Here is a 23,094-nt window from a genome sequence, read left to right as displayed (position 1 = left end):
AAGAAACTCAAACAACAAGAAAAAGACAAAAAAAGAAAGGATATAACGGTCCGTTTGGGTTAACGATTTTAAAAAATACGATTTTAAAATAGTAATTTTAAAATGTGCGATTTAAAAACGTGATATTTAGAAACGCAGTTAAGCATTTGATAAAATTGTCGTTTAGCTTTTAAAATCGTAGTTTAACATTTAAAATTGTACGTTTTTAAAAAAACACTCTATTGCCCGCGATTTGAAAACCCAAATTTTATGCATTTTCAAATTGAAATTTTTAAAAAACACAATTTCAAACGATTCATTTTCTTTAATTTAGTTTAAAAAAGCACGTTTTTTCTCGTACTGGTTGGTTACACTTTTTTATAGTTGTGGTTGTTTGTTAAACAGGACAACAAAGAATTATCCGGTTTGGGTTGATCTGTCGGTTTAAATTGGATAAAGATTAGGTTCCAACAACTCTCGTCTCCCTCAGGAGAATAAAACATAAAAAAAAAAAAAAAGCAAGAAAAAAATCAACAACTCTCAACTTTCTGGTACAACGTAATTAAGATTAGGATTAAGAGTCACGTGGATTCTTATTAATTGGTCAGTGGACGACCCCACACTTGAATTAACTCAAGAAGAGCAAATTTTTCTGAAGAAAATTGCTTAATAGATTACGTATATATTCTTGGTGCTTGCCAGCAAGGAAGTAATGATAATCTGTCCAATTTCAACCAAAGAAATATAATAAACAACATATTTCTGAGTACAAGACGTCAATGATTTGCATAAAAATCCACAGATTTGTTCCAATCCAGCATTCTAAGTTTCAAATTCTTGTTAGATACAGGGAATGGGCATATTTTGATTGGATTAATTAAGTGGAAGGAAATCCACATAATATTTGTTCCAATCCAGCATTCTAAATTTCAAATTCTTGTTTAGATACAAGGAATGGACGTATATATTTCAAATTTTCTGTATTCGCAATTTTAAATATAATAAAGAATAGAAAAATATAATACAAAAAAATCGTACACTCAAACATAAAATGTTTTCATCTCAAATCATACAAATTATTTCATCTAAAAATATTTTTTGGTCGGTAAATATTTCTTACACTTTCATTTAGTTTGAGGAGTTATGAGAAAGAGAGAGACGACGAAGGAGAGATGCAAACGAAAAAAAAATATGAGAATAGAAGGCATTCGAGGGTGGGATTGAAATCTAGTGTAATTGGTTTTCCATATTGTTGTCAATTTGGGTAGGTAATTGTGAGAATGCCTTTATGGGGCCCACCTTTCCGGATAGGTGTTTGGGCAGCCTGAGACCTGCTCAGTGATCACGCATGTAGATCTCATTAAGAGCTTTCTCACAATAACGTGTCGGAAGGCGTGGAAGAGTAGTATAAAATAATTTACGCAGATCATGATAAGCGTAAATATTATGTTGTGCTTCATGAAGATTATTTTCTTTAATTGAAAAACATTTTCAGGTTAACCAATATTTTACGCCGCACTAAACACTTAAAAATAAAAAATTCTTTTCAAAAAATATTTTACGCAGAAACAAAATGGCCTAAATGAAAGTTAAATGCTTCGGTTCTCGTAAAAGAAGTTCTCAATTATTATTATTTTTTTTTTAAAAAAAAAAAAGAAAAAAGAAAAAGTGTTATCAATCTTCATCAAGCACTCGCTGTTGTTAATTTGACCAAAGCACCTCTACAAATCTGTTATGGCAATATTAAAGTGTCATGGCCCAATCAAAAAATGAGCAGTTGTCAAGAATTTGTTGAGAAGATGAAACGTAACGAGGATAAAATTATGCTTTAGTTGTTGAAGATCTTTGTCCTTTGTCATATTAAATAGATAACCATTGAAGTCTGTAGACTGACCACTTCAATAACTGTAATCTATAAATAGACATGTTTCCCACCCATGCCATTGCCATCACCAAAGCAATATATTAAGTTGAACACAGAGAGCTTAATTAGATATGTCGACGAAAGGAGTCCATTTCCTTGTAATTGTTGCCCTCTTGTCTCTGGCATCCTCCCTTGTCTCTGCCTACGATCCCAGCCCTCTTCAGGACATTTGTGTAGCCATTGATGACCCCAAGTCTGCTGGTATAATTATGGTTTCTCATGTTAACTATTTAAATTCATTATATTCTGCTAAGAAGCAACCCTATCAGTACTAGTGCTTTCTTAGTACGTAACTGTTATTATATATGAATGTGTCAGTTTCTTTTCCTTTTAATGCTAACAAAGATTACTTTCTTGCAGTTTTTGTGAATGGGAAATTCTGCAAGGATTTGAAACAATCAAAGGCCGAAGATTTCTTCTTCTCAGGACTCCAAAATCCTGGAAATACAAATAATCCAGTTGGGTCGAATGTTACTCTTGTGAATGTGGACAAACTACCAGGCCTCAACACTCAAGGCATATCCTTGGCTCGCATTGACTTTGCACCATATGGAGAAAATCCTCCACACACTCACCCTCGTGGCACTGAGATTCTACTAGTCTTAGAGGGTAGTTTGTACGTTGGTTTTGTCACATCCAACCCGGAAAACCGCCTTTTCTCCAAAATTTTAAACAAGGGAGATGTCTTTGTGTTTCCAATTGGTCTTATTCACTTCCAGTTCAATGTGGGGCACACCAATGCTTTAGCCCTTTCTGGTCTAAGTAGCCAAAATCCAGGTGTCATCACGATAGCAAATGCTGTTTTCGGATCCAATCCTCCTATCAATCCTGATGTTCTCGCCAAGGCCTTCCAACTTGACAAGAAGATTATTGAATTTCTTCAAAAAACGTTTTAAGGGACAACAACTAGAAAAACTTGGGAAACGGCTGTGAACCTTTGTCATTCAGCCTTCTTTACCTCATTCCATCATAATGATAATAAAATAAAAGGTTGCCTATGTGTAACTCTCTTTAGATGGAATTGAGATATAATTTAATATGATGTTTGTTGAGCATGCACCTACCTCTCTCTCTCTCTCTCTCTCTCTCTCTATGTGTGTATGTAAGTAAAACATAGAAAATACTTAATTTTCTAAATCCTGTTGCAAACGCTCTCAATTTCAAGCGAAAACGCTCGTTCCTCCCAAACTCTCTTCTTACTAGCCTTCCGGCTCAGACACCATGGGAGGAGGGAAGCTCTGTGCTTCCCTCCTTCCTCTCTTCTCCCTCTTCTCTTGCCCTTCTCCTTTCCCCCTCAGCTTTTGCCTCTTTTGGGGCCCCGGCCTATCAGCGAGCCCTGCCCCACGTGCATAGTTTATTATGTGACAAAATAAAAAATGTGAATAATTAATTAAAGATAATTATACCATCGGTCATTGGGGTTTACTTAAATTACAAATCATTCCCTGTGGTACAAAAAGTTCATGGAGGGTCCTTGTAGTAAACTATAATTACAGATCAGTCCCTGAGCACATTTTCCATCCACCAAGTTAACAGATTCTGTTAATCAGTCACATCGCACCCAATAGAAAGCCGACACGTGTCAATTACAATTAAAAAATATAAAATCTAATTAAAATATAAATAAATAAAACAAAAATATGTTTTTTTATTTAAAAATAAATGAAAAATACTAAAGGGGTGGTTGCCGGTTGGTAGCCACCCTAAGTCAATGGGGGTGGCCCATTGCCAACTGCAAAGGCATTTAGGGGTGGCCTAAAGGCCACCTTTAGCCCTAAGAAGAGGCCACGGCCACCCCCAGAGGTGCCGCGCGGCCACACCCATTGGCTGGAGCCACCCCAAGCCAATGGGGGTGGCGCACGACACCACCCGCAAAGGCATTTAGGGGTGGCCTTCCAAACGTGGCTAGGGGTAGTGAGCGGCAACCCCAAAGACCTTCTAGGGGTGGCCTGAAGGCCATCTCCAACCCTAAGGGGAGGCCACGGCCACCCCCAGAGGTGACCGGGGGTGGCGCGTGGCCACCCCCAATGGCGTGGCTGCCGGTGGGCAGCCACCCTTTCATTTTTTTTTTTATTATTTTTTCTAAAACAATTTTTTTTTTGTTTTATTTATTTATATTTTTATTAGATTTTATATTTTTTTATTGTAATGGACACGTGTCGGCTTCCTATTGGGTGTGACATGACTGACTAATGAAATCTGTTAACTTAGTGGATACGATTTCAACAAAAGAAAAATAAAAAAGAACACGTATGTGATCTACAATCTTGTCATTAATGCAACATATGATGATTTCGAATTCTTAGTATTATGGTACGTTTGGGTTTGGGATTTTAAAAAGTATAATTTAAAAATAACAATTTTTAAAGTGTAAGATTTGAAAACATAATTTTTAAAAACGTGCGCAGTTAAGCATTTGACAGTTTAGCCTTTAAAATCATAATTTAGCCGTTAAAATTGTGAGTTTTTTTTTTTAAAAAAAACACGTGTTTTCAAATCGCAATAAAAAATTATTCATATTTTATGATTTGGTTTAAAATCATTTTTTTTTCCTACGAAATGACAATGCCAAATGCACCCTAAATTTCTAGATATTTAGAAAAATTCAAGCATTCTAAATTTCAAATTCTGGCAAGAAAGGTTTTTTTTTTTTTTTTTTTGAACGAAAGATTTGAGTATTTAATTGATCAAAGATCACGAGTATAAAGGTCTTACATCACAAAGCATAAAGTTTTGCAAAATTATAGACACATGCTATGAGGTTACAAAGTCAGAAATACAAATAAAATTCTTACAATAAAGTGTTATCTATGACTTTTATCTTCCGCTACCCCATGTACAAAAATAGTTAAAGAGTATATCTGTTCCGAGTAGAGTAGATCTAAGACAAGGGTAGCTAAATATCCTAGAAAAATTTATTTAAACCGGCCGTGAGAGATAACCTCTCACAACGAACTATCCAGGCTGTGAGGGATAACCCCTCACACCTGACTAACATTCATCCTATAGATCGTCCATGAGGGTAGATCTATGAAAAAGAAAACTCTTATTCAAAGCAAAAAAATAACTAGCAAATAACAATAGTGGCTATGGAGGAGATGAACGGCACAACATGAAGGTAGATGGACGGATACATAGCGGAGATGCCAAAATTACTGATCTGGTTAGAGAACATCTACAAACAAAAGAAAAAAATCAGAATGTGAGGAAGTTGGTAGGAGCTGGGAATAGAAAGAGAAAGGGAGAAGTGCTCCTTCCTCCTCTCATATTTGTTTTCAGAGAGTTTTTTCTCTAAGGCGGCCAGCTGCTCTCGCAAGAAAGGCAGTCTAGATACAAGGAATAGGCATATTTTGATTGGATTGGAAGGAAATTACAATAATTTCCACTAGTGTACGAACCAAGTCTTTTTATTACTTCCATTAGTCAATCAGATATAATGTGGTAACTTGTAACGCCAGAAATATAGACTTCTTGTCAAGCTTTATTACCGTAATGCACAAATCACTCTATACTGGAAGTTTTCAAAGACTTTTTTTGGTTTTTCCATTGGGAGACCCCTCATATCACCCCTTAATGCAATAAATTTTTACCTAACATGGCTTTAGACATCGACTTACGTTCTGTTGAATCCTTCCGCTATTCCATCGATCTTCAGCAATCTAGATTTGAGTGCTTCCGCGGTTGATTGAAGTGTCCTGGCCCAATCAAAAAATGAGAACTTTTCAAGAATTTCTAGAGGTAAGCATGAGAAGAAGAAACCTAAAGATGTTAAAATTATGCAGTAGTTGTTGAATTAAGAACTGCGTTCTTTTATATTAAATACATAACGATTGAGTCCGAAGACTTGCTGTAGCAGAAGAATTGACCAGTTCGATAGCTCTTATCTATAAATAGACACGTTTCCTAAGTAAGAGTTCTCACCCCTAAAGCAATATCATAGAATAGAGAAGTTAGCTTAGATATGATGAAAGGAGTCCATTTCCTTGCAATTGTTGCTCTCTTGTCACTGACATCCTCCCTTGTCTGTGCCGAGGATCCCAGCCCACTTCAAGACATGTGTAGCAATTGATGAGCCCAAGTCTGCTGGTATTTACTTATTTATCAAGCTTCTACATATATATATAATTATGGTTTCCATGTTAAGTATTGAAGTTCATTACGTTCTGCTTAGAAGCAAGACTATCTATATTGCTTTCTTACTCTTATATGCCATTTTTTTTTCTTTTTCTTTTTTCTTTTTATAATGCTAACAAAGACCTCTTTCCTGCAGTGTTCGTTAATGAGAAATTCTGCAAGGATTTGGAGCTTGCCAACACTTTAAAATAGTTGCATTTTGCCACTTACAGTTTGCCACGTGTACGGACACAGTACACGTGGCAAACTGGTCGCCACGTATGCATGACCACGTGTGCGACTCTTGTTAGATCTGAATGGTGAAAAGTATATATATCCCCCTCAAACTACCACTCAATTGTCAATGCACCCCCCAAACTACTAATTGTGTCAATTGCCCCCCTCAAACTACCAAAAAATGTCAATGTCCCCCCTAATACCAACAAAAAGACAAAAATAACCCTAAATTTTTTTGAATAAGACAAAAATGTCCTTATAAATTCGAAAAAAAAACTAAAACTAAAATATTATTTTTTAAAAAACAAATTAAATAAATTAAATAAAAAAAGAAAAAGAAAGTTTTTTTTTTTAAAAAAATACAAACGAAAAAAAAACTGAAAAATATAAAAACAATTTTTTTTTTTTTTAAAAAAAAAAACGAAAAAGAAAAAGGGAAAACCAGTTTTTTTATTAAATTAAAAAAAAAAGAATGATTTTTTTTTTTTAAAAAAAAAAAACCGAAAGAAAAAATAACTGAAACTTACAAAAATAATTTGTTTTAACAAAAAAAAAAAGTTTTTAATTTTTAATTTTTTTTTTGTATAAATTTTTGTTATTTTATATTTTTAAAAATATTTTTTTAATTTTTATTTTATTTTAATAATTTTATGAAGGGTATTTTTGTCATTAGGGGGACATTGACACAATTGGTAGTTTGGGGGGGACATTGACAATATGGTGGTAGTTTGAGGAGGTTATGTGGAACTTTTCCATCTGAACGTGACTAACTGAACATCTTGCCGCGTGTATCATAATACACATGGCAGATTAGACACGTGTATCATATTACACGTGTCTGACTATCAGCCATGTGTATTAAATACACGTGTCTGACAGTCAGACACGTGTATTCCAGTACTCGTGGCCATCTGGGTTCCAAAATCCTTGCAAGGCTGAAGATTTCTTCTTCTCAAGGTTCCAAAATCTTGGAAATACTGACAATCTAGTTGGATCCGATGTCACTACTGTGAATGTGGATCAAATACTAGGCCTCAACACTCTAGGCATATCTTTGGCTCGCATTGACTTTGCACCATATGGCGAAAATCCTCCCCACATTCACCCTCGTGGTACTGAGATTCTGGTAGTCTTAAAGGGCTCTCTGGACGTCGGTTTTGTCACATCTAACCCGGAAAATCGCCTTTTCTCCAAAGTTCTGAACAAGGGAGATATCTTTGTGTTCCCAATTGGTCTCATTCACTTCCAATTCAATGTGGGACACACCAATGCGATAGCCCTTTCTGGTCTAAGCAGTGAAAATGCAGGTGTTATCACGATAGCAAACGCTGTTTTCGGATCCAATCCTCCTATCAATCCTGATGTTCTCTCCAAGGCCTTCCAACTTGACAATAAAATTATTGAATATCTTCAGAAAATATTCTGATTGATGGGATAACAACTAGAAAAACTTAGGAAACGGCTATGAACCTATGTCATTTAGCCATGTTTACCTAATTCCATCGTAACGAAAATAAAATAGAAGGTTGCCTATGTAACTTTCTTTAGATGGAGTTGAGGAATAATATAAATATTGATGTTTGTTAAGCACCCTCTCTCTCTCCCTCATGTATGTAAGTAAAACACGTCAAGATATAGCCATGTGCATAATTCATGTTAAAAAAAAAAAAATTTACTTAAAGAACAACTTAGTGGCTCAATTAAGCTTAGGGATGGCATTAGGACAGTTTGAACTGTCATTCATTATGCGCGCCCATGCCCATACATGGAGGCCACTAAAAGAGAGATCATACGGGTATTGGATATGTTTAATTATAACGCCTTATTTGGTGTAACACCCAAGAAAAATTTGATCACATAAAATAATGATTTTTTTTTTTTTTTTTTTTATCAAAATGAATGAAATAAATTACTAAAGTGCTTGTTTTATAAGGTATGTGGAAGCTTTAGAAAAATAAGATCGTCGTGAAAATTAACCCAATGACTCCAACCAACACTTAGAAAAGAGGTTGAATAGGTGTGTAGCATTGCTGATTTTAAGTCCCGAAATATGCAAGTCTTAAATTGGAATTTAAGACCAAATAATACTACAATAGTAAATCTAGAAAGAATATAAGTACTGTATGAATATTTATAGAATTAAATGTCAATTAATATTTGAGATCGCAGATTTAAATTTTGGAATGATTAAGGTAATAAGGAATTAAGGTATTATTGAGAAGAGAAATGATCAAAAAACTCCTGCTGCACAACTCCTGAACTCACACCAGATACAAGGAAGTGGGGCCCACACACTGGGCCCCACTTCCTTGTGTCTGGTGTGAGTGCACAAGTTGTGTAGGAAGAGTGCAACAATCACTCCTCTATTGAGAATTATAAAGAATATTAAAAGGATAATAAGAAATATTATATATTTTATTACTCATTATACGAAATAAGGGTGTGACTTAGAAATAGAAGATGAATAAGATGATATTTTCTATGAAAAAAAATTACCACAAGAACTTTTATGTGTGAAGAACACATGGTAAAAAGTTTGAGTCAATTGGGGCAGGTTTACGACTCCAATTTGATTGGATAAGCTTAATAGACTGGAAACTTTAGACAAGTAAAAAAATGGGTCAAACGAACTCTGTTTTGGTCGATTCAAATGCCAAAACGCTCAAACCGGAGTCCTATATCTACATGTAAAGTTTCACAGAAATTTTATTTTTGTATGTTTGACGAAATTCTCTGTGAACCTATTGCACCTGGACTGGACAGCATGCATGTGTGGCAACCCAAGATTTTGCCACGTCATTCCCCGTATTAACGACTGATTAGGGCATTAATATACCTATATTAGGACTTAATTAAACCTAGCTTTAATCATTATGCAAATTCAAATAAAAAGGAAATTCAAGTTAGAACTGAAATGCAAATGAATCTCAAAATTCAAGTGAAATCATTACAAAAAAAAGGGGTACAAAACGGCTCTAATTTGAGCCGTTTTTCTAAAACGGATTTAATTGCAGCTGTTTTAACAAAAAACTGTCTCAAATTAGAGTCGTTTTTAAAAATAAAAAAAGGACTTCATCCTAGTGCATCAGTCCGATCTATTGTGATACGAATGTTCGATCAATCAAATTTGACACAGTGAATATTCGATCTAACAGGCGATTGATCCTAAGTACTAGTCCGATCGATCATATCATAGGATCGATAGAAGATCTTATCGATCCAAGTGAATTACTCTGATCGATCGAACATCCAATTAATCCTAGTTAGTGCATTAGTCTGATCAATCATGATAGAATTCGATCAATCAAACTTGACACAGTGAAAATTCGATCTAATAGGTGATTGATCCTAAGTACTAGTCCTATCGATCATGATAGGATCATAGGATCAATAGAAGATCTAATCGATCCAAGTATATTACTCTGTTCGATTCGAACATCTAATCAATCCTAGTGCATTAGTCTAATCAATCGTGATAGAGTTCGATCAATCAAACATCCGATCGAATCTATTGCATTAGTTTGATTAATCATGATAGAGTTCGATCGATCGGACTTGACACAGTGAAGATTCTATCGAATGTCCAATCGTTCCTAGTGTAGTAGTCCGATCGATCATGATAGAATAATATGATCGATAGACCATCCGATCGTTCATAACTAAGTAACTATAATGTGAGCAAGTAGTAAGTCTAATATATTCTATATAACTAAGTAACTATTATATATATTATTGATTAACCGTGAGTAATGTGATATATGTGTGTTTATATATATATATGGTTATATACCAATTATATACTAACCATATAATATATGCTTTATACTAAGTATTAATAACTAATTAATATGTTAGTTTAACCTATTATATAAATACTATTATCAATATATTATAATTAATATGTAATAATATATTTAATTAGCTAGTATACTATTTACTTATATATATATATATATAATTTTTTTTAATCAAAAAATTAATTAAAAATAAAAATAAGTGATTGGAGTCGTTTTCTTCCAAAACGGCTCTAACTTTTGGGGGGCGTGCTCGCGGAACATGACTTCGTCTTATTGGCTCATTTGAAAAGGGTTGGGGGAAAAAAGGGTGAGTTCGACAACTCAGTAAGGAAATTACAACACCAGAGAAATAAAACATGCTGTAAAATCTTATTTCCATAATCTTTAGTCATGCATAGTGGCAGTTTATGCAAAATAACAAAATAATTTATGAGTAATTGAATGAGGAATATGAGTTATGGCATGAGAATGACAGTTTATGCAAAATAACAAAATGAACAATTAAGCAGTATTTATGAGTAAGTGAATAAAGAATATGAGTTATGGCATGAGAATGACAATTTATACAAAATAGCGAAATGAACAATTAAACAGTATTTATGAGTAAGTGAATGAGGAATATGTGTAATGGCATGCAAAATGGTTTAGTAAATTCTTTTTATTTGTTTTCTTTACAAAACTGTAACTGTGGTTTATCCCTTTATAGTCTCTACACCGCCATTTCCCGTGAGCGGCGCACGTTGGCTTTGTCCAAAGGACCTATAGACTCAGCATGTCTTCATAGAGAAGAGTCGCCCGGTTGGGGATCTTCCCTAGGTGAAGGCCAACCCCGGCCGGTAGTACATACCGTAATTTGGTATGCTTGCCATGCTACCCTATATGGTACCGATCTTAACTGTAGTAGTGCCTCAGGGTTAAACAATTACTGCACATGAACATTTTCTGTAATACTGAAGGCTCTGCTATAACTGCATACTTTATTTTAAAAACTGTAAGAGTCGCTTTCAAAATTGTAGTCATGTGCAGATTTTAAACTTTAGATTATCTTTTCATACAACTGCATTCATGTATAAATCATAAACTTTGAAATGCTCTATAATCATGACTTTCAAATGCTCTTTTTCATAACTATAAGTATGCATAATCCATAACTTTGAAATGCTCTTTTTTCATAATTGTAAGTATGCATAATTCATAACTTTGAAATGCTCTTTTTTATATCTGTAATTATGCATAAATCATAACTGTAATTTATGCACAAAATTCTTGAATAATAACATATGAGTAATAAAAGTTTGGCATTAAGAATCACATAAGTAAATGCACTGTAAAATTCTCCAACACTTTCTCAAAAGATTTATAGTAAAATCTTGTTGGGGTTTTTCGGTGTTGTATCCCCTTGCCTGGATTTGCCATTAACGTCGGGGTCGAGCTTTTACCTAAATAAATCGAATGAAGAAGCTTAGAAGATAAAATTTTAAGTCTAACTTAAACTAAGGTACCTACATATATTCTATATAACATAAAACCATAATCTTCTAAAAAAAATACCGCATATTTATATTCGTAAATAATTCAACAACGATATTTTATTAGACAAAGATATCACACTCAGAAATTTCAACATGAAATCATTCGGCTTAATCTACAGAAAAAGCTCTCTCATCAACCCGGAATTCACCCTCAACTTAACCAACAAAATTCAGAATTTAATTCATCAAAAACTTCAATATCTAACATGTTTTCTACAGAATATCCTTCTCAACCTCAAATAGTAATTAAAATCTCATTTAACATCAATGGAAAATCTAAAACATTTAACCGGTTTATCTTCAGAAAATTCTTCACAAAGCAAATTCCAAATTGTCAACAGATACCACACACTAAACGACCTTCAACAGAAAAAATTTTAAATAGAAAAATCACCATTCCCATTTGATTAACTGACCGAATATTATCCCATTAAAACGAAATCTCCAAAAATCCAACAATACTCAAACAGGAAACATCATGCTATACACAAATCCGGCTAACACAGTAAACACATCTAAAATCCCCATATCACAATTGATCAAGAACATGGAACAATAACCCTCAGTCAACCGATACACTGCACACATACTCAAACAATCCAAAACACTGTACTCTCACAAAGCCCAATCGGTTCCCACAACAAAATTTCAACATAAGTTCAAATCAATAACACCCAAGCTGTCAATCCAACTAATCATCACAGGGTAACACTAAATTCACAAAATTACTCACTTTCAGGATTTTTCCTCGAAAATCCACTGGAGAAATCACCGAAAATCGGCTTTGGTTCTGCCAGAAATCACGTCTCAGGGCTCTCGGGTCTGGCGGATTGCGGGTCACACGGGTTACGGTCACTCAGGTCTCCGAGTCTCTTCAGGTTGCGGGCTCACTGGCTCATCGAAAATCGGCCTTCAAGCCGTCGAATTTCAGCTTTGCTTCGTCGGAATCGTCACTGTCGACCCACTGGTCGGGTCCCTCCACGATCGGGTCTCTCCTTCCTCCTGTCTCCCTTGATCTCTTGGTCTCATCTCTCAGCTCTCAACCCTTCTCTCTCTCTCTCTCTCTCAATTTCTCGATCTCTCTCTTTTCCTCGATCCCTCACTCTCTTGTCTCTCCCTGTGTCTCTCGGAAAGAAGAAAAAGAAACGAAGAAGGAAGAAGAAAGAAGACCAAGAAAAAAGAGAGAAAAGAAGAAACAACTTGCCGTGCAAGTTGTTTGTTTTTTTGTTTTTTTTGTTTTTCTACAACTTGTTAAATAAGTTACTTAACTTACTTAATAAGTTATATATATATATATATATATATATATATATATATATATATATATATATATATATATATATATATATATATCATATTTCTTTTTTCTTTTTCTTATTTTTTTTTTTAAAAAAATGTCTAATAAAAATCTGGGGCATTACAATCGTACTTGCTCTCTCCCTCATCTCTCTCTCTCTAGCTCTCTCACTCTCTCACTTGGATTTTGGAGTTTTTGGGTTGTTCATCTAATTTAGGGCTTTTCTAGTTTTCTTGGCAATCTCTTTGCTGTTTCTCAAAGGTTCTGTTTCTTTGTGCTTCTTGGAGATCCTGTTCTATGTTTGTATGTGTGTCTATTTGGCTGGCATGGGATTGGTTCTTCTTGGATCCAATTCTTGAGGTAAGAAAAAGTTTCTCTTTGGTATTGTTAATGATTTGTTCTCTTCTTTGTCTGAAACTTTTGTTGGGTTTTTGTGTATTGTTTATTATTGTCTTTTGAGTAAAGTTGTGGCTTTATTGCATTTTTAACTGATTTGTTTTGTGGGTTCCAAATTATAATTAAGTTTCTTTGACGTTGTTCACATAAGAGGTGGCAGGATGATGAAAAATTGAATCTTTTGCTTATGTTCTTCTTTTTTGGTTCTTGGAAAGATATATACAGTTAGGGAGTTGTTCCTCAGCTGCTTTGATACATGTATGAAATTCAAGCAATTATCCTCTCTTTGTGTGTTATGAAAGTGTGTTTTCTACTGTTTGGTCTTTGTAGTGTTTTTGTTCCCCTAGTTGTTGGGATCTTTGGTTCGGAGGTCGTGCGAGTTGGTTCTGGGCAATTTTTTGAAGCTTTGGCTATCGGTTCTAGGCAATTTCTTTGTAGTTTTTTTTGAGTGATTTTTGAATCGGGTTTTTTAGGAAATTAATTTTTTTTGTTTTAAAAAAAAATTATTTAGAATCGTTATAGGGGCCTTAAAACGACTCTAAACAGAAAATAATGGTTGTTATTATTATTATTATTATTATTATTATTATTTTAAGCCGTTTTAAGGAAACGACTCAAACCGATTTGAGCCGTTTAGGCAAAACAGCTCTAAACGATTTGAGTCGTTTTGATTAAAACGGCTCTAATTAGAGCCGTTTTAGTCTAAAACAGCTCAAGATGAGATTTACCAACCCTAGCTTATGGTTTGAGCCGTTTTGAAAACGGCTCAAAAAGAACGGCTCAAATTATTTTGAGCCGTTTTTAGGCCTTAAAACGGCTCAAAAAGCTGTTTTTTTTCATAGTGAATGCATGTAGATATTTACCAAAGTAATGATTACATTCACTCCCCTTCAATGGCCAGCCACTAGAACTCTTTTCCACCCTTGGATTACAAAGTTGAAGCTTGAATTTTGGCCATCCATTAGCTTTATAAATAGAAGGCAAGGGTTAAGCTATTTTCACTTCATTTTCAAGAAAACACTCACTCAAACTCTCTCCCTAACCCAGGGCCAAAATTGTTTGTGCATGTTTGGGGTTCTTTTCGTTCCAACCTTACTTGGAAGTGTCTTGGTGAGTTTCCAACTCCTAGTTTCATAAGTTTTGTGATTTAGAAGTTATTATGTTGTTTTAAGCCCAATTATGTGCTTAAATTAGTGTTTTAAAAATTATGTTAAAAAGTTGTCCATTTATTCACCAAAACACAATTATTATGTCCAAATTTAATTGAGTATTCCATAAATGCGCCATTACGCTTTCCGAAATTTTAAATGGTTTTTAAGCATTAGTTATAAAAGCGTCGTTGTTCTGCCGAATTTTATAAATGGTATAATAAGAATTATTCATAATTATGCCATCCGTGTATTTTTAAAATATTATACTCATTATTAATACTAATGGGGTTACTAAGTCCGTTTTTATACAAAAAATATTACACTTTTAGCATACTAATGCAATAATAATGCCTGTTTTACTTTATAAGTATTTTACGCATTAACTATATAAATGTCATAGGAATATCCCTATGAAAAAACGTGGTCATGCTACCTACTTATTTTTATATTCTGTCATAATATCCAAGTAACATTAGGAAGTTATGTTAAGTTGTTTAGAAGTCAAAGGTGACAACAGTGTTAAAAAAAAACTTTTAGCAATTTTATACTAATTAATTATCACATGTACACAATTGTGTTGCAGTAATCAATTGTACGATACTCTCTAATAGCTGTGAAGAAATTACTTACTGAGATATGATACTAATTTTCACAACATAATGCTTGCAGATTTGTTTAAATGTATTTGTGTGAATGAAATATTACATATATGTATATACTGTTGTGACTAATGAATATTTTAATAATAAAGCTAGTGGGTAGTAGGGAGTGGGACCTTAGTCTCCTGTGAAAGATTTAATAATAACAAGATTTGGACCATAGCGTTTCAGTCGGCTGGAACCATAGGCTTCTAACAACAAATAAATAAGATTTATATGGTGGGGGTGCCGACTCAAAAAATACCCGTTAACCGAGTGTCGACTCTAAACGAGTGGAGTGAAAGAAAATAAATAAGATTCTGCATACAAAACTGTCATCACATCATATCATTGCTTTATTGCTTTATAGATGAATATATTTATATATATTCACTTCATTACTATGGACCATGAAATGTTTATATATATACATGAGATTATATTATATATTTAACTCTTCAATGTTTATCTTATCAGCTATATTAATGGTTTCTATTTTGAAAATTAATCTATTTAGTTGATACTATAACCATAGGAGGAGGATATTTTCTTATTATGTGCTTTTAAAGAAATCAGTGACCATTATATTATTGAAACGGTTGACTCACTTAATTGCATATGTGATTGTGGTAATGGCCACAATCGCTTAGATGGATATGCAGGTATGAAGGAGAAATATTAGGTCGGCCAGGATTCATATGTCAATCCTGATATCTATGGAAAATGATATATGTTGCCTTTTTTTGAAAGACTACTATATCTAGTTGGTCTTTTGCTATGAATCTGCTTTTCATTACTATGTATTTGTTTGCTATATTGTGTGTGAACACTTTATTTGTATTTGCTATTGTGCTCATGTGGCACTTATGTGTAATTAATGCTCTAGTGTGTACTTATTCTATAAGAACATCTTTTTATATTTATTTGATTGAGGTTTATGCAGTAACTCTAAAGTGTTATGTGAGGGTTATCTAATGTTTTAACATATATATATATATATATATATATATATATATATATATTATGCTGCGAGATTTTATTTTCCTTCGATGTAGTAATGTCACTTGGTTGATCAGATATCACCACTTACGCCTTTTTGTAAAAAGCGGGACGTTACAGTATGGTATGAGAGCAGTTTGCTCTAAGGATTGTTAGAATCGACCCTACTAGGATCAGAACAGAGGGATAACACAAGAGCTATAGGTAATAAAAGCTTTCTAAATTCTATAAAAGACTTTGTGTTAATTTTTTATAGTTGTTAAGATTGTTAACAATTAAGATGTTTGAAGTACAGATCACATTTGTGAAAATGGAGGAGACCTATAAGGGAAAGAAGGTAGCCATTCAGATTAAGCTAGAGGGTATAAAGCCATATAAATAGTCTAGTAAGGACATGTTATTTCTCCATGTGTAAAGGCTAAGGCTAAATTGGAGTTCATCCTCAAACTCGAGAATAACCATTTATGGATTAAGAACCCTAAAACTACCATTGTCTAAGGAAAAGAAGGATATGAGGTTGGCATATCTAATTCTGATAAAGTTATTAGAGCAGATTCTAAAGGAAAGGCCCCTACTAAGTGAAGAAGAAGTAGGACTTTTTAGAAGAAAAACTTCATAGTAAAGTCTACCAACTGCCCTTGTTGATAAATAATATGCCTAAGTAAAGAATAAGGTGAATTTTAAAGCCAACTTTTGTTTAAATTTGCATAACTGTGTTCACTATGACTGTTAGATTAACTATTATTTTGGTACATGATTATGCCATCAAAGATAGCATTTCCATTATAAGAGTTTAATAGGAGATCTTAAGTTTCGAAGCATAGCAAAAGGTGTAGGACTATGCTAATAATTATGTTACTGCAGAGAATAGCAATGTGTTCAAATAGTAATCGAGAAGAAAGCATTTTTAGCAAAAGGTTTCACCAATTGGACATTGCTCGAACTGTAGTAATAGCTGCAAACATGTTAAATGGAGTGATATCCCAAGAAGAACTTCTTCACTTTAAGGAGTTTAGTGGACGAGTAGGCCATAAGGTTAAAGATTGCCCTAATGCACAACCCTCATCATTAGCACCAACTAGAAATATGGACCAATAGAAAGGAATGGTCTTATGATTAGGATGTATTAAGAAACTATAAGAAGGAAGGATTGGAATGACTTTTGAATTTGTATAAATCATATTGGTCATGGTTAAGTTGTAACCATACTGGTAGGATGGCATATAGTGTCGCTTTTGATTATGTTTATACATAAATGCCTGTGGTTTATATATATGACCTTCGAGTTTAGATCTATAGTTTTATAAATGTTGAGTAGTTATTTGCCCTATTTTAAACTATAGGATAAGTGACTCGATGTTGGATTATCATTTGGAAAGAATTAAATTAGAGTTGAATAAATACTCTTTTATCAAGTTTAACAAATTTAGATGTTTTAGTGCAGAAAGGTTTCGCCAAGATGATAGTCTCAGTATGGAGTGAATAGGATCCTTAGTTATAGTAATAAGGCAACGGCGTATCTAAGATGAATTAGTACTTATTGCCACTTTTGAGGTATAATCATGAATGATATCTTTTGAGAGTATGTATATAATATGCAGATGGTTGGTTCATGTGTATTTTGAAGATGTATATATTATTAAGAGAATAAGTTGATTAAATGCTTTAGTGATGCTTGGAGAATGTTTAAAAAAAAAAAAAAAAAAGTTCCTACGCATCTGATAAACTTTTGAGAAGTTGGGATCTATCGGTGGTGAATTATGGATGTTTTCTAGTGCACTAAAAGCCTTAGTTAATTGATATTAAGGGTTGGATCTATGATGTACTTAAAACAACTCTATTAGAGAACTCCTTATTTTGTGGATAGATAGTTTAGCTATCAGATTTGAGGATCGATTAACTGCATAGTTAAATTGGACTGATATTAAGAATCGAATTACTTACCTCTTGAGGGTGATAGTGTTTATGCCGGAGCAATGAAAATATCATGGTACTGTAGAAAGTTTTGTACCTAGATAAAGAATTGAGGAAATAGAAGTTCAAAGAATTGATGGTCTTATAAGATCTTGAATATTAAGAGATAGAAATAAACGTAGGAAAATATTATTTTTTTACATCAATTTTATTAGATTAATTAAATAATATCGAGGAAATTTGTTAAGGCCATGAAGAGAACCACGATGTTTTGAGGTATAGTTGCTAATCATTCAAGTTTTTAGATTTATATTGCTAGGACCTAACAAGGATAATGATGTATGACACTCAGGAGGAGTAATACAATCAGATGATTTTAATTATGTTTAAAGGAAAAGAATCACCAACTAAAAGTTTCGAGATAGGAATTATGTGACAACCAAGGAATTGATCACTAAAGGAAATATTAATATCTGAGAATTTCATATTGAGGTATAGATTGAAATCAGTTGTATAAAGTGATTAGGGTTGATTTGTTTTTAAGTCATAAGTCGGAATAAGAAGAAGTAGGATTATAGGTTGTGCCTTACATTTGATTAGTTGTCTTCCACTGCAACCAAACAATAGTGGCAAAGAGAACAACATTGATAAGAACACAATGTCCATTATCGAGAGAGGATTTCCAAACCATTCAAGGATAGCGGAAGCCCATGCGTCTTGACAAGCCTTGTTTTTTATGGTGAGAATGTCGACTCCAAAAATATCTGTTAACTGAGGGTCGGCTCTAAACCAGTGGAGTGAAAGAAAATAAATATATAAGATTCTGCATACAAAATTGTCATTACATCATATCATTGCTTTATTGCTTTATAAATGTATATATATATAGACATGCGGTTATATTATATATTTAACTCTTCAATGTTTATCTTATCAGCTATGTTAATAGTTTCTATTTTGGAAATATATTTAGCTAATACTATAACCATAGGAGGATGATATTTTCTTATTTTGTGCTCCTAAAGAAATCAGTGACCATTATATCATTGAAACAGTTGACTCACTTAATTGCATATGTGATTGTGGTAATGTCCACAATCGCATAGATAGATGTGCAGGTATGAAGGAGGAAGATCAGGTCGGCCAGGATTCATATGTTGATCTTGAAATCTATGGATAAGGATATATGTTGCCTTGTTATGAAAGACTACTATATCTAGTTGGTCTTTTGCTATGTATCTACTTTTCATTGCTAGACATTTGTTTGCTATATTGTGTGTAAACGCTTTATTTGTATTTGATATTCTGTCGCCTGTGGCACTTATGTGTAATTAACGCTCTAGTGTGTTTTTAATCTATTAGAACACCTTTTTATATTTATTTAATTGAGGTTTATACAGTAGCTCTGAAATGTTATGTGAGGGTTATCTAATGTTTTAAAGAAATATATATATATATATATATATATATATATATATATATATATATATATATATATATATATTCCACTGCAAGATTTTATTTTCCTCGGATGTAATAATGTCACATGATTGATCAGATATCACCCTTTATGCATTTTTGTAAAAGGCGGGCGTTACAAGGTGTTTACAAAATAATGTAGAATTAAAATTTTATTCGCCACACAATCATTCACCAAATATTATGAACGCACAATAAAGCAATTAACACAAGTATTTGGTAACAAAGTAGAAACCTTATGAAGAAAATAACTCTTCAAAAGTAAAACCAGTATTGACAACCAAACCCATGATACTCATTTACTATAAAAAAAAATTCAATTACAAGTAGGAATGTAGGATGTACTTACAAAAACTTGGTAACAAACATCTTACTTGTACCAAAAAAAGGACCCATTTTTTTCTACCGCATGCAGTAGCTCCAAAAACCCTGGGCAATTCTTCTATCAAGTTTCCTCTTGCATTCTCTCTGGTAGCTAAAGGTTTTATATGAAAAACATGGTTGTATGGCTTAACAAAAATAAGTCTAAGAAAGGAGTAGCATGAATGCTCTAGGAACAACCAGGGGTGCCAGCCGGGTGCTGCCGCTATAGTGCAACAACTTTTGAACTTTTTTATAAAAATATTTCCAAAATTTTACCAAACCAATTTGCAACTTTTGCATCATAACCGTCTATTTCGTGTACAGGTTTCCACTGCGAATTAGGAGAACTGGGCTACCGCTTTTTGGAGAGATATCGAGTATAGTACGTTTTGCAGCCGCTTTTTCAGTGAAAGAAAACCCCACCGTTGGATCAAACTCCATCGTCGATCAAAAAAAAAAAAAAAATCAATCCAAAACCTACTCTCACCCAAACATAAATTCTAAAATATATTTCATATTGGATTCGGATAAAAGTGAAATAAAAACCTTTACGTTTTCTTATTGCACAAGAAAGAATTCAAGCCCTATTTTCCCCTACGGCTACTTTTATTTCCCCACATTACTATCCTCTTGTGTTGTTCTCACGCTGTCGTTCGCTAATCGTTGCCCCAAAGATGCCGTCAAGCAGCAACAGCCTCTACGGTTTCAGATTCAGAGTGTGGCAGCGACGCCATAGCCCACCCATCAACGATCTCTCGCACGCGCACCCCCACATGCCGGACGAGGTTCCCATCGAATTTCACGTCACCGACTGCCAGGAAATCAAGAAATTCATCGGCGATGACGATCGTCCAGTGTCCATAGCGCTGACGCGGTCTCCTACGCGATCAAGAACCTTCTGGGTCCCCAAACGCGCGGCTCTGTTGTGCGATGGTGGAGCTTGCATGTTGTCCTTGCTTTCGGATGTGGGTGCCCCCGCAGACCACCGCGAAGCTGTTCTGCGAGATATCTCATTGGCGGCCGCCGCTCGATCCCCCGGGACGGAAACGTCGGCTATCGTGGTAACCCTTGAACACATGTCTATGGTTTTTGTGGAGGTTGATGACGATGAGTCCGAGAACGTTCTGGATATAGTTTTGAGGGAGTCCATGGCGGTCGATGTGCTGAGACCCATCCCGGCCACTCGATCTGCGATTGAGCGGTTGGAGAAGGTAACATTTGAAGATGGGTTTGAGTCCATCGCAGAGTGCATCATTTGCACGGAGGAATTTAACGCTGGGCTCGAACTCACTCGGCTGCCGTGCTCCCATGTCTATCACGGAGATTGCATTGTCAAGTGGCTGGAAGCGAGTCACTTCTGTCCCCTCTGCCGCTACCCATTGCCCCATGTCCATTGAGATTGGCAAGGATTTTAGTTTCTTTCTCAGTTTTTTTCCCCTTTTGTAGGGTTTCATTTTCAATTAGTTTTTAATAGGAATTATAACTTTTTATGCAATTTTTGGTTTCTTTATTAAGGTTTCATCTTCATTTGTTTGTTCTTTATAAGGATTAGTTCTTATTATTTCTTTGTAAACCAAAATTTTGATGTTGGATTCAAATTTAGTTCCAAATTATTTGAACAACCTAATAAAATCGTACAGTTCTCCAGAAAATTCAAGTTTTGTGTTTGTTTTAATTTGTTGTTGAGTGTTATTAATGTTTATCTTGGGATATATAACATCTGCTTTATGCATCTTTGTTTCGTGAGGACATACGTACTAGTGTCTTGAGTAAACTGGACTATAACAGTTGCTTTTCAAATTATTAGCAGTTAATAATATTACCGATTATATTGAAGATTAATTTTGATCATCAATGAGAGTATTGAGATTAAAAAGTCCAGTGCACATGTGATAACTCTATCTCCCAGAGTTAGAATAAGGCATCATTGGGATTTGAAGTGGCAGCACAATCTGAAAACAGAAAAGAACCAAAATTCAAGTTTAGTGTTTGTTGTTATTTCCTGTTGAGTCTTGTTAATGTTTGTCTTTGGATAAATAACATGTCCTTTATGTATCTTTGCTTGGTGAGGACATGCTAGTGTCTTGAGTAAGCTGCACTATAACAGTTGCTGTCCAAAAGTTTCGTAGTTAAAAATATTAACTTGGATGAAGCATGAGTGGGGCCTGATGCGAAAATTTTTAGGGCTGCATCTTGAATTGGGATTAGTATATCCTCCCTAATAATGTCATACTCTCTTGTTTCGTTGCTCAAAGCAACTTCTTTGGGAATTTAGTTTCATATTGTACGTTGGTTCCCCATCTTACAATTTATTCCATATTTAACGTTTATTTGGGTTAGACAACAAAGTATAGAACCATTATTTCATAGAAAGTTTACATTGTTCAAATTACTGTGTTTATTTGTTTTAGCCTCGTTTGGGTGAATTATGAATGACTTACAGTTGGGTGCTTTTGGTAAACCCTCAAATTGCAAACAGCCACAAAGTAGATCTCAAATAGTACAGATCTGAAACACTAGGATGAAATCTTAAAATTTTGATTATTTGATTATTAATAATCGATTAATTATGTTTATAAGGTTGAGGGGACCTTTTAATTGGGACAAACCTTGCCATTCAGTTAGTGATCTATCACAAACCATGAATAGATTTCTAGTCTGCAGAGGAATGAGGGCCAGAGCTCCCCAGAAGGCTCTCAGTTGGTTTCGTTATTTCAATCTCTCAAGCTATTTTAGTGTGTTTTCTGAAAAAGAATACAGCTTTTCAGTTTCTGGGTTTGTTGAAAATGGTGGGAATATTGCTGGCTTTGTGTTGCTTTCTGAGAATTATTGTCATCCCACATTTCAGAGTGTTGGGTTTGTTTTTTCTCTTGATTTTTTATATTGTGGTGCTGTGTGGTGATGGGTTCTGCATTCATTTCTGTGCTTATAGATTTCAGTTAGAGATACATGTGTGGTTGCTCTTGTGATGGTTGAGGTATATATATTATAATTAAGAAGAAAAGGGAAAAAAGTTCAACTTGTGGCTAGATTGGAGACTGTGGCTATATATTATGTATGTACGTATATACAACATTCTAGTTTAACATGCTTGTCATAGATTTACTGTTGAAGTAGATCCCAAATAGTTAGTATGAGGCTTATATTCAAAGTGGCAAGGTTGGCTATTGATAATTTCTGCAAGTTAAAATAGGAATCCTCTTCTTCTCTTAATATTGCCACATAGAAAAGTTAAAATTTCATTTTCATGCCCTGTTTGAGTAGCTTATTTTGGA

The 23,094-nt window shown here is 34.2% G+C and overlaps 2 protein-coding genes and 1 pseudogene across 2 annotated transcripts; all 3 read left to right on the top strand.

Moving 5' to 3' along the window:
- Positions 1-1,875: 1,875 nt before the first annotated feature.
- Positions 1,876-2,962, top strand: LOC133869873 (germin-like protein subfamily 1 member 13). Its single transcript, XM_062306968.1, has 2 exons — positions 1,876-2,104; positions 2,264-2,962. Exons 1-2 carry the CDS (start codon positions 1,975-1,977, stop codon positions 2,797-2,799), a joined length of 666 nt encoding a protein of 221 aa, XP_062162952.1. The 5' UTR covers positions 1,876-1,974; the 3' UTR covers positions 2,800-2,962.
- Positions 2,963-5,864: 2,902 nt separating this feature from the next.
- Positions 5,865-7,679, top strand: LOC133869005 (germin-like protein subfamily 1 member 13; annotated as a pseudogene).
- Positions 7,680-20,493: 12,814 nt separating this feature from the next.
- Positions 20,494-21,331, top strand: LOC133869004 (uncharacterized RING finger protein ECU07_0330-like). The gene has a single exon (XM_062305988.1). The coding sequence runs from the start codon at positions 20,494-20,496 to the stop codon at positions 21,214-21,216; it is 723 nt and encodes a 240-aa protein (XP_062161972.1). The 3' UTR covers positions 21,217-21,331.
- The last annotated feature ends 1,763 nt before the right edge of the window (positions 21,332-23,094 follow it).

This window comes from Alnus glutinosa, chromosome 5, assembly GCF_958979055.1.
Source record: "Alnus glutinosa chromosome 5, dhAlnGlut1.1, whole genome shotgun sequence".
NCBI lineage: Eukaryota > Viridiplantae > Streptophyta > Magnoliopsida > Fagales > Betulaceae > Alnus > Alnus glutinosa.
This window is presented reverse-complemented; position numbering and strand designations above follow the sequence as displayed.